A 13187-nucleotide genomic window follows, 5' to 3' on the forward strand; every position below is an offset into this window, starting at 1 on the left:
ATACTCCACCAAACATTCCACCAAAACCACACAGGCTATCCACAGACCATATCACTCTGTTACAGGAAGAAATTAAATCTCTTATACTCAAACAAGCAATAGAAGGTGTGCCACAAAATCAAGTAGGGACGGGAGTTTACTCACTGTATTTTCTCATTCCTAGAAAGGCTGGAACCTTAAGGCCAATATTAGATCTCAGAACCCTCAATCTTTACATCCTGTCAGAACACTTTCATATGGTGACTCTACAAGATGTTATCCCACTACTTCAGCAACACGATTTCATGGCAACATTAGACCTCAAAGATGGGTATTTTCACATACTCATCCATCCTGGGCACAGAAAATATCTCAGGTTTGTCATTCAAGGAAAGCATTATGAGTTCAAAGTGTTACTGTTTGGAATAACAACAGCTCCAAGGGTATTCACAAAGTGCCTGGCGGTAGTCGCAGCCTACCTACGAAGACAACACATTTGTGTCTTTCCATATCTAGACGATTGGCTAATAAAATCAAACAGTCATACGCAGTGTCGAAACCATGCGCATTATAGAATACAAACCCTGCACATGCTAGGGTTCTCCATAAACTACCAAAAGTCACAATTACAACCGGCGAAAATACAACAGTATTTAGGGGCAATACGAAATACTCAAAAAGCGCTTGCAAGTCCAAATACGCAAAGAATACAAGCATTTCACAATATATTGGCACACATACAGACAGGTCAACAGTACACTGTCAAATTGGTCATGAAAGTATTAGGCATGATGGCATCGTGTATTGCAATTGTTCCACATGCAAGACTAAACATGGGGTCCTTGCAACAGTGCCTTGCACAACAATGGTCACAAGCACAGGGTCATCTTCAAGATCTAGTGTTGATAGACCGCCAAACACGCATATCACTTTAGTGGTGGAATTCCACAAATCTAAACAAAGGGCGGCCATTTCAACACCCTGTGCCTCAGACCATACTTACAACAGATGCATCAATGATTGGCTGGGGAGCTCACCTCAACAATCACAACATTCAAGGACAATGGGATGCCCAACACAAACAGCTACACATAAATCTTTTAGAGCTGTTAGATGTCTTCCTAGCACTCAAAGCTTTCCAGCCTCTCCTTATTCACAAAAACGGTCTTGATCAAAACAGACAACATGACCACCATGTATTACCTAAACAAACAAGGAGGGACACACTCATCCCAAATCTCCCTCCTAACTCAAAAATTTGGAAATGGTCAATACACAACCAAATTCACCTGGTAGCACAATACATTCCAGAGATACACAACCAATTAGCAGATGTTCTCAGCAGAAATCATCAACAAACACGAGTGGGAGATTCACCCCCAAGTACTTCAAAAATACTTTCATCAGTGAGGAACACCAGACATAGATCTCTTCACCACCAGCGAAAACGCAAAATGCCAAAACTTCGCATCCAGATACCCACATCCCCTATCCAAGGACAATGCTCTGTGGATCAATTGGTCAGCGTTATTTGCTTCCGCCTTTCCCCCTCTCCCACTCATTCCATTTCTAGTCAATAAATTGCGTCAAAACACGCTCAATCTGATACTCATAGTGCCAACGTGGGCACGTCAGCTGTGGTACATAACACTACTAGACGTGTCATCAATACCAAACTCCAAACAGACCAGATCTGTTGACACAAAACAAAAGGCAGATCAGGCACCCAAATCCCAACACACTCAATCTAGTGATTTGGCTCCTGAGGTCGTAGAATTTGAGTATTTACAACTACCAACTGAATGTATGGAAGTAATTAAGCAAGCAAGAAAACCCACTACCAGACAGTGCTATGCCAACAAATGGAAAAGATTTGTACATTACTGTCAATCTAAACAAATTGCCCCTCTTTCTGCATCATAACAAGATATTGTATGCTATTTACTTCATTTACAAAAATCAAAATTTAGCATTCTCTTCTCTAAAAATACATTTCACTGCAATTTCCGCATATTTGCAAAATATACAGCACAGCTCTTTATTTAGAGTCCCTGTTATCAAAGCCTTCATGGAAGGTTTAAAACGCATCATCCCACCCAGAACACCTCCAGTTCCTTCGTGGAATTTAAACATAGTGCTTGCGCGACCTATGGGCCCACCATTTGAACCTATGCACTCATGTCAAATGCAATTCTTAACATGGAAGGTTGTCTTCCTAATCACAATTATATCATTGCGAAGAGTTAGTGAAATTCAAGCTTTCACTATTGAAGAACCGTTCATACAAGTACATAAACATAAAGTCGTACTAAGAACTAACCCTACATTTCTTCCTAAAGTAGTATCACCTTTTCATATCAAACAGTGGAACTACCAGTCTTCTTCCCACAGCCAGATTCTGTGGCAGAAAGAGCTCTACATACATTAGACATTGAAAGAGCTCTAATGTACTAGATAGAACAAAACCATTCGGGAAAACTAAACAGCAATTTTTAGCTTTTCAAAAACCTCATACTGGTGACCCCATTTCAAAACAAGGTTTAGCAATATGGATAGTAAAATGCATCCAAACATGTTACCTTAAAGCTAAAAGACAACTCTTAGTTGCACCTAAAGCACATTCCACAAGAAAGAATGGTTCTACAATGGCCTTCTTAGCAAATATACCAATGGCTGAAATATGTAAAGCAGCTACTTGGTCAACACCACATACAGTTACTAAATATTATTGTGTAGATGTTTTAGCAGCACAGCAAGCCACAGTAGGTCAAGCTGTACTAAGAACATTATTTCAAACAACTTCAACTCCTACAGGCTAACCACCGATTTTATGGGAGGAATAACTGCGTTCTAGTCTATGCATAGCATGTGTATCTGCAGCTACACATGCCATTGAACGGAAAATGTCAGTTACCCAGTATACATCTGTTCGTGGCATGTTCTGCTGCAGACTCACATGCACCCTCCCAACTACCCGGAAGCCTGTATCCGTTTAAGTTAAACAAAAGCTTGTACGTGTGTGTGTGTGTGTGTATAGATATATATATATATATATATATATATTTCATTTGCACGGACATCTCTTTTCTTTATACTCTATCACTCCTACCTTACCCTCTGCGGGAAAACAATCTAAGATGGAGTCGATGCCCATGTGCAATGGAGCCGAAGAGGAGGAGTCACTCGATCCCGTGACTCAAACACTTCTTCGAAGAAAAAACAACTTGTAACACTCCGAGCCCAGCACTAGATGGCAGACTTATGCATAGCATGTGAATCTGCAGCGAACATGCCACGAACAGATGTACACTGGATAAGTGACGTTTTCCATATATATATTGGAGTGCATCTTCACAGCATTGCAATTTATCAAATGTTATTGATTTGAGACTAAAATAACATGTGTTAAAATAAAAATGCACTTGTTTATTGGCCAGGTGGAGCATCGATGAATATAGAGAAATAAAGAAATATTTAAGAAATGTTGTTTACCCTTTCAGATGATTGAAGATTTCACTTTAGAACTAATGCTAGTAGAAAACCATGAGTCATTAATAAGCAAGTTGAACAACTGGAATTTTCCAATATTCGATCTTGTGGATAAGACAGGTGGCAAAGCTGGAAGTATCCTAAGCCAGGTAATTTGAGTGTTTTATAATGCACATTATGTTCCCATTCTTCTGCCATCTTGAAACCCTTTAAAAGATTTGTATTCAAATTTTCAAAAATGCCCTTGTTAAACTGTAATCTTTCCATGTCCTGTGCCTCAAATATTTCGAATTAGCTCCACTAATGTTGATTTAAAAAAAAATATATATATCCATGGGTTTTGCTGAAAGAGCCCATTTTATGTGGCTCTAGTGGATACTTTATTATTTCTATTATTTGAAGTACCATAAAAGTATGCCAGGGTTAGCATAGAGGTGCCAGTTTGTCTCATTCAAACACAGTCACATTTACAAACCTCATGGAGGTAGTAGCTTATCAGTTAAGCAGGAACAGCTACATGTTCAGTTATTTGTATGATGCGATGAGCTACTCTAGTAGTGCATGTGCTGTTAGTTCCAAGGGCGTGTGCATGCTACATTAGATATGTAGCAATCTTCATCAATTGTGAAACATTCTCTTATTCTTCTGAACAAGTTTCTTCTCATGGTGGTTCTGCCAGTTATACTCATTGTCCACTGGTGCTCCTATATATTTGGTTGAGTCCATATTGGTGATGCCGATTCATTACGTTTTTGAATTGATGGTCTTATGTGAAGTTTACTCCAAAGTAATGCATGGAATGCTTGAATTGAATTAATCTTAGACCAGTGAAGACTGTTTTGCATATGACTGGATCCAAACAAGATAGTATGGCATAATTCAGTGCAACTCCCTGGGCGGGATGGGTATTTCCAGATGTGGGCACCCTGAACATTGTGCCAGTTTATACTTGACTATTGAGCCCTTATAAGGGTGAAGCTGGTCTTGGGTTGCTTATGTTCTGATTCAGGGAGTACCTGGTGTAGCATTTAGGATAGGACTGTTGCTATTAGAGCAGGACAAAGACTAATTTGTCTACTGCTGAGTCCAAACTGAGGTATCATTGTTAAAAATAACAATGGGCTTGGATGTGTTGTAGCGCTGAGAAACCGTAGCTATTATCTCAGACCAAACAATGGATTTCGCGCCTTAGGCTGATGGACCGACACAACATTGATTATAGTGGATGTCAACAGTATGTCATCATCACAATAAACATCAATAAACAAGCAATTAATAATCTGATTACACTGCAATGTCCACACCAGTTTTTATTAAGAAGTTTGCAAATTTATTTCCCTATATTAACAATGCTAAAGTCACGAAAATAATTCTCAAACATAAATGAAACATATAAAGATTCATCAATGGCTGGTTAGAACACTTTATATATCTGAGTTTAATTGAAGCAAGTAAACAAATTAGCTCAAGAGTTATGAAACAACCTAGTAGCACCAAAATCTGCGCCAGAGAGATAATATACTGTAGGAAGTTGGCTCTGTATATACTATTTCAAAATGAGAGATAGAGTGCACAGAGTCCAAGGGTTCCCCTTAGCGGTTGATAGTGGCAAAATTAGATAATACTGATGCTCTATTTTGTGGTAGTGTGTTCGAGCAGTAGGCTTATCAAAGGGTAGTGTTAAGTATTTGTTGTACACACACAGGCAATAAATGAGGAACACACACTCAAAGACTTAACTCCAGGCCAGTAGTTTTTATATAGAAAAATATCTTCTATTTATTTTAGAACCACAAGATTTGAGGTAAGTACATAAAATGCAAGGTACTTCACACAGGTACGTATAGAACTTTGATTTAAAACAGTAGTACACACAGTTTAGGTTAAAATGGCAATGAAAAAATCAGCAGTCCCTGGGGGAGGTAAGTTTGGTTAAGTATCTCAGGTAAGTAAAGCACTGACAAGGTCAGTCTCCTGGGCATAGACAGCCCACTTTGGGGGTTCAAGGCAACCCCAAAGCCACTGCACCAGCAACACTGGGCTGGTCAGGTGAAGAGGTCAAAGGAAGGCCCAGAAAACATAGGCGCATATGAAGAACTGGGGTGCTCCGGTCCTAGTCTGCTTACAGGTAAGTACCTGCTTCCTTGGGGAGCAGACCAGGGGGGTTTTGTAAAGCACTGGGGTGTGTGTGTGGGGGCGGGACACAAGCCCACAAAACACACCCTCAGGGGCACAGGGCCGGCCGGGTGAAGTGGACAAAGTAGGTGTCTGGTTTGCTATTGAAAGCAATGGAGGGACCTGGGGGTCACTTAGGTGATGCAGGCGGGGCACAGGGGCTTCTCAGGCCAGCCACCGACTGGGCTAGGATGAGGGCCGCCTGCTGGTCACTCCTGCACTGGTAGGTGATTCCCCTCGGTCCTGGGGGCTGCTGGTGCAGTGCTTGGTCCAAGCGTCGGGTTCCTTTGTTACCAGGCAGTCTCGGTCAGGGAGAGCCTCTGGATCCTCTCTGCAGGCGTCGCTGTGGGGGTGCAGGGAGGTTGACTCATGGTGTCCACGTCGTTGGAGTCGCCTGGGAGTCCTCTCTGCAGTGTCGGTTCTCTTGAACTCAAGCCGCGGGCGTCGGGTGCAGAGTGTGAAGTCTCACGCTACCGTCTGGAAGAGAGAGTCTCTTCAGAAGTTGTTTCTTTGTTGCAAAGTTGTTGCAGGTTCTGAGTAGTGCTGCTGTTCTCGGGGGTTTCGTGGTCCTTTAGGTGCTGGGCAGTCCTCTGAGTTGCTGGTCCCGTCGGATGCGTCGCTGTGCAGGTTCTTTGAGTCTGGAGACAGGCCGGTAGGGCTGAGGCCAAGTCAGTTGTCGTCTCTGCGGGGCTTTCAGGTCAGCAGTCCTCCTTCTTTCTTCAGGTTGCAAGAATCAGATTTCCTAGGTTCAGGGTTGCCCCTAAATACTAAATTTAGGGGTGTGTTTAGGTCTGGGGGGCAGTAACCAATGGCCACTGTCCTGGAGGGTGGCTACACCCTCTTTGTGCCTCCTTCCTGAGGGGAGGGTGGCACATCCCTATCCCTATCCCTATTCCTATTGGGGGAATCCTCCAAAACCAAGATGGAGGATTTCTAAAGGCAGGGTCACCTTAGCTCAGGGCACTTTAGGGGCTGCCCTGACTGGTTGGTGACTCCTCCTTGTTTTTCTAATTATCTCCTCTGAGCTTGCCGCCAAAAGTGGGGGCTGTGTCCAGAGGGTGGGCATCTCCACTAGCTGGAGTGCCCTGGGGCATTGTAACACAAAGCCTGCTAGGTGTTAGTTCCTGCAGGGGGTCAGATACTCATCTCAGTGGCAGGCTGGCACAGACCAGTCAGTCCTGCACTGAAGGATTGGGTAAAATTCAGGGGGCATCTCTAAGATGCCCTCTCTGTGCATTTTCTAATAAATCCAGCACTGGCATCAGTATGGGTTTATTATTCTGAGAAGTTTGATACCAACCTTCCCAGTATTCAGTGTAGCCATTATGGAGCTGTGGAGTTCGTTTTGACAAATTCCCAGACCATATACTTAATATGGCCACCCTGTACTTACAATGTCTAAGAATGGACCTAGACCCTGTAGGGGCATATTGCTCATGCAGCTATGCCCTCACCTGTGGTGTAGTGCACCCTGCCTTATGGCTGTGAGGCCTGCTAGAGGGTTGACTTACCTGTGCCACTGGCAGCTTTGCCTTTCTCCCCACCAACACACACAATCTGCAATGGCAGTGTGCGTGTGTTATGTGAGGGGTACATTGGGGTGGCAGAACACATGCTGCAGCCCTTGGGGACCTTCCATTGTCACAGGACCCTTGGTACCACTGGTACCTTTTACAAGGGACTTATCTGTGTGCAAGGTGGGTGCCAATTGTGGAAACAATGGTAAATGTTTTGTGAAAGAACACTGGGGCTGGGACCTGGTTAGCAGGCTCCCAGCACACTCCTCAGTCAAGTCAGCATCAATATCAGGCAAAAAGTGGGGGGTATCTGCAACAGGGAGCCATTTTCCTACATATACATTGAAGCAATAGATCAAAGAACGTCAACACGAATCATGAGCATGTAACGAGACTCCCTCACTAACCACTAATTAGCATTAACATGTTGGGCTTCATGTAAAAGCTTTAGAAACAAAAGCATACTAACTCGGGTTATAACAAAAATAATATTATTATGCAGCATTTAATTCACGAGTTGCAGCTGGTACCTGTAAAACAAGACACAAAACAATTTGCACTCAATTCACTACCCATGAGATCAATGAATAACAACAGGAATCACTTCAGCAAGGGGATACCATCGGTAGGAATGATCTGTAAATCCCCCAAGTCTGCAAAACTCTCTCTGACAAATCTTATATAATCTGAATCTTAACTAATCTCAAAATATCTGAACCAAAGAATAAGTGACAGAACGTTAAATGAATTCTTACAAAGCCCATGATTGGTCAGGACGTGGGGTGTTCTACATTCAACCAATATAACTGCTGTTAGATAACTAAAAGCTGCACATACGTAGTACACTAAATTTTGATTTGCTAACGTCTCATTGACGAAATCATTAACTAAACACAATTTATAGCAATTTCTTCTTCTGTTCCGTCTTGTCTGTGGATCCATTTGTCCCTCACGACTAAACTGTATGCTGAGGAAGAAACTTCTCACAATGTTGCATCTACTTCCACCCTCAAGGAAAAACCACACGTTAGAAACACTTTTCTAAACAATAGTTCAGTCAAACTCTAGCAATAATCTAATAAATCTGACCTTATAAGGTATAACATAAAATTCCACCGGGGTAGCTGTTTACACTTCTATAAACTAATAAACACAATCTTTTTGAGTAAGCATTTAGCAATGAAAAAAACAATTGCATTTTAAGCTAAAGTTGGCCCAAGTAGAAAAGAAAATGGATTATGGTGGCCATTCACAAAAGTCACCCGTTTTGTTAGCATTTATTAGAAAATCACACATTAGTTCATCAAGATCCAGTACATATTTAATTATAAATTCCATCAGTCAAATCTCTGCTCCTGCAGCCCCAAGTAATTACCAGTGGTTGAGATTAATTCAAACAGTGTGTCTGTCACATATTCTTATTTCAAATCTTATGCATATACCATTTCCCAAATTCTTCACTTGATTTGTGAGTATTACAGAAGAGCCAAGTCACCACTAGAGTGTGACATATGGAGACTGAGATAACATACTAAGGCTTAGAGTCCCTTCACTGTGAGAGCAGAGAACACAAGAGTATATTGGCTTTTTATGCCTGCAGGCCTGCAAAACGATGCTGCATTTGCAGCTGTATTCCTACTTACATTGGGTGCTCATGTATGAGTATTTGAAATGCAGTGTCCAATCCAGGGACTCTACATTGCAAACAAATGGTCTGGAAATGTGCAGTAATAGTGATTTCATACAGATGAGATGTCTTGTGTTATGTTGAAAGTATTGCCATTGCAAGTATTGTTACTGGAAAATGTATTCCATTCTTTTCGTTAAACACAAAGCAGATATTTTAAACTTGGAGGTAGATAGTAGATAAACCTCAAAAGACCATAAATCAGATCTGCACCAAAACACAATCATACTTAGCTGTTGGAACATTTTGTGACTGCATAAAACAGCAAATGTCAAGCTTGTCCACCACAATAGCAGAACAGGGATTGTTAGAAAAGGGGCATACACAAATATCTGTGTTTGTCATGTGGTCGCAGACAAGCTGAAGAGTACAGAGATCACCTAATAATCCTAACTTAGGACATGGAGAGACGAGCATCACATCCAATATTGTGAATGACCACGCTGCCTCACGTGATTGCAACTAAAGATTGATCGGAATTCAACACTCATTAAAAGCTGCTACATCATCGCTTAGCACATCTCTCTTAGGCCACTTCAAACAAACTCAATTTCACACTTTTGAAAACATTGTCTGTGGCATGGATCCACTTTTTGTGTGAGATATCCCTGATCTACTGTCATCTTTTGTCCATCTGCACCTGTCCATTTCTCTGTAACACCCATTGCCCCGCCCCACCCCGCCCCCACCTCGGTTTCCTCATCAACGGTCTCTGAAAGTCAGTCAGACAATATGTTTCTTCTCTACCCTATATTCACCTCTGAAGAAATGTTCTTGCAACCACAGTGACTACCTTGATATCTTTGGCGTAGCATGCCTGCACCATCAGTGGTAAACACATTGGCCAGGGGATGATGAACTGTCTTACCAGAAGTTATGTAACCCACAAAAGTGGTGGTGGTAGAGGGGGTAACCTGGTAACCTTTCAGACTCCTTTATAAGTTTTGCCATCTTCCACGCAAAACTTGCTGGTTCTTAACACAAAGTCTTGCATATCACTAGGTAGGGGTTCCTGACCTTGCATGCCAAGAGTACGGAGTTATCCTTTAAAATTATCCTGGGAAAAAACCCCTTGAGTAGACCCAACTTAGCTGAGTACATCTCGGGAAATTTCACTGCCCAGTCACCAGGGGAGACTATATGTACCTCTGCATCATTCTACCCAAAGACTTCATCAGGATAACTGACAGGGTAATTGTCGTAATAATAAAGTGTTACATCACACACACAACTAAACACTACACACACAATTACAAATATGTAATAGTTTCTATTAACAAATTGGCACTCCTCCTCAGTGGGCCTTGCAGAAAAAATGACACAAATTACATGTACGAAAGTTCTGTCAAGAGGGGCTAACTGCTCAAATCTTGTCTTCCTATTACTTCTGACAATATGTGTGCCAGTTATCCCTAATCTTACAGCTATTAATAGCCCATATACAGCTGTCATATCACAAGGCTGTTCTCGATCATAAAGGTCAAAGGTAAAATGCAACAAATCTAAGAGTGACTCCCCCTTCCTGCCACACTCTACTAAAACGCCATGCAGGGTTGACCCCGTATTTCTTGATCTTGCTCCCTAAGTCAGTTGACGTCCGAGCCTAACCCGTAACGTGTTCTGGTGCAACCTAAGTTTCTGGGGCTGTCCTCCACAGCAAAACAGAGCTTGGAGTTTCTTGAGGCCATGATCAGAATATTCAGATATGTTGACTCCCTCTGGTGTCCTGGGGCCTCATGAAGCTGAGTGGTCCTGCATCTGGAATACTGCCTACAAGTTAGCCCTCTGTGCTGGTTTCATCCTCTGAGCTTGCAAAGGAGCTGCCTCAGGCTCTACCTCCAGTGCTGAGGTACCTGCTGATTTCTGGACCTTCGACACAGACAGAACTCTCTAGACTCTGGAAGACGAGATGCCTATTAAACGCTCACTCCAAGTCGGCTCAGTTCGACCTCAATCAAGGCCACACCTAGCTGCTGTTGAGGCACCATTTCTTCCACCTGAGCCTTCACAAGGGAAAACACATACTCTGCATTCCCTGTTTGGCACAGATTTGGACAACCATTTTAATGGCGATGAGATTGGCCAGCCATACCATGAGGAAAAATAGCACAGCAAGTTAGGAGGCCAGTGGCTTTTATAGCTCCCTGAGGCCCCTTTCAGGCAGGAGGGTCCTACCTGCATGGCTGACCATAATATCAGACAGGCGGGTCCTACAAATTGCTTGGCGGTGTATGACCTACCTTTGATTCCACACTGTCCCTCACCCACCAATTGACTGAGGACCATCTCTCCATTTTGCCACAGGAAGTGCAAGCCCTTTTGGCCAAAGGAACTATGGAAAGAGTGCCTGCGCCTAATGTAGTATGTGAATGTTGTTCCTGCTACATTGTGGTGCCCAAGAACAACAGAGGACTTTGTTCTATTTTCTATTTTTGACCTTTCCCTTCCTCCGTAATGAGAAATACAATGCTCACACTAGCTAAGGGCTTGTCTAGCCTTGATACTGGATGGTGGTGTTGGACCTGCAAGATGCCTATTTCTATATACCTATCCTGCAGGTCCATCAGTGCTGCCTGCGTTTTTTGATTGGAGAGGAGCATTTTCAGTTTGCTCTGCTCCCCTTTGGTCTCACCAGTGCCCCTTCTGTTTTTACAATAGTGATGGCAGTGGTGGCAGCACACCTTCGGAGGTCTGGGGTGCCGGTTCTCCCCCACCTCAGCAACTGGCTGGTGAAGCGGCACTCGTCCCAAGTTGTGGTCAACCACCCCCAGACTACAGCAAACCTTCTACCATCTTTAAGGTTCACTATCAGTGTGCTGAAGTCATACTTGACTCCTCATTAGATGCTCCCCTTTATCGGAGCCCATCTCATATGGTTCAGTTTTGTTTGCTTTCCCCAGGAAAGAGGGTCCAGGACACTTAGGCTTGAATCGATCTTTCTGCCTTGGTTCTGGATTTATGTGAGGCTGACTCTGAGGCTGCTGGGACTGAGGGCATCCTGCTGATTGAGCACACCTAGTGGCATATACAGGCTCTGCAGGGGGACCAGAAGGCTCAGTGCACCCAACATCATGGGGACCTCTCCGACCATGTTCAGATTTCAAACTGCAAAAGAGTTGATAGTGGTGACAGGTATTTCACTTCTGGTGTGGCGTGGCCATTTGGGAGAGTTGGGCATCAGAGGTGTCTGGCTGAGTCACGGCTCCGTATCAGTTTTCTGAAGTTAAGGGCCATCTGCTTTGTGCTGAAAGCCTTCCTTGCTTTCTTCAAGTGGAGGCTGGTACAGGTGCTCACAAACAAACCACTATATAGTACTGCAACAAACAGGGCAGGGTGTGGTCATGGACTCTTCAAGGAGACCCTGCGCCTATGGAAATGGCTCGACCACCATGGAAATATCCTGGTGGTGAACCACTTGGCAGGGTCGTTGAATGCCAGGATAGACAAACTCAGTTGTCAGTGCCTAACAGATCATGAGTTGCAGTTACATCCGAAGGTAGTGCACATTTATTTTGCAAATGGGGAGAACCTTGGCTTTATATGTTATATAAAACCACTGAGACTATGCAGTGCCAGCCCTTATGTGCGTTAGAGCTTTCAAGGCATCTCTCGCTCAGACGTGTTCTGTCTCAAGTGAGAACCTAGGACTCCTGTGTGTTTTTCTGCAGATACTATTCTTGCCTGTAGATCGCAAGAAGATCATCCTAGTGACTGCGGATTGGGCATGGACCGTATCTAAAACTCCTGGGCTTGAGCATCTGTCCTCTGATCTAGCTGCTCCTCTAGGGAAATCTGTGGTCACAGCAGTAGGGCAGAGTTCTTTGCTCCTGCCTTCTCCACCTTCATGTTTGGAGATTGAGTGGCATCTACTGAACAACTTCAACCTTCCTCCAGAGGTGGCTGATTTCCTCTTGGCAGCCAGGTGTCCTTTGACAAAAAGATGTATATGCCTGTCTTTGGGACACCTTTGTGGCTTAGTGTGGTACTTAGCAGATAATTTAGTTTTGTCCATAATGAGGCAAAGCTTTGCGCTGAGCATAGTTAAACTGTACCTTTTGGTTTTGAGTTTATTGGATCAGCTGTCATTCTTTGAGTGTTCTGTTGTTATGCACTTTTTGAAGGGCTTAGAACATTAGTTTTCTCCCTCTCCCATGTCTCAGTGGGACCTTAACTTTGTCCTTACTTTTCTGATATGTACTGCTTTGAGGCACATCATAGCTGTTCCTTGCGGCTTCACACCCTCAAGACCATATTATCATTGCCATGACATCAGCACAGCTTGCAAGTGAGCTTCAAGCTCTCAGTGTGAACCTGCTGTACACCACCAAACAAGCTGGCTT

General features: G+C 43.3%; 1 protein-coding gene across 1 annotated transcript in view; it reads left to right on the forward strand.

Annotated features, from left to right (window-relative positions):
* Positions 1-13187, forward strand: part of PDE3B (phosphodiesterase 3B) — a 1361488-nt gene that overhangs the window by 888538 nt on the left and 459763 nt on the right. The window contains exon 10 of the mRNA XM_069223694.1: positions 3480-3617. Coding sequence (XP_069079795.1) covers positions 3480-3617 — 138 coding nt within the window. The remainder of the gene's footprint in view (positions 1-3479; positions 3618-13187) is intronic.

This window comes from Pleurodeles waltl, chromosome 3_1, assembly GCF_031143425.1.
Source record: "Pleurodeles waltl isolate 20211129_DDA chromosome 3_1, aPleWal1.hap1.20221129, whole genome shotgun sequence".
NCBI lineage: Eukaryota > Metazoa > Chordata > Amphibia > Caudata > Salamandridae > Pleurodeles > Pleurodeles waltl.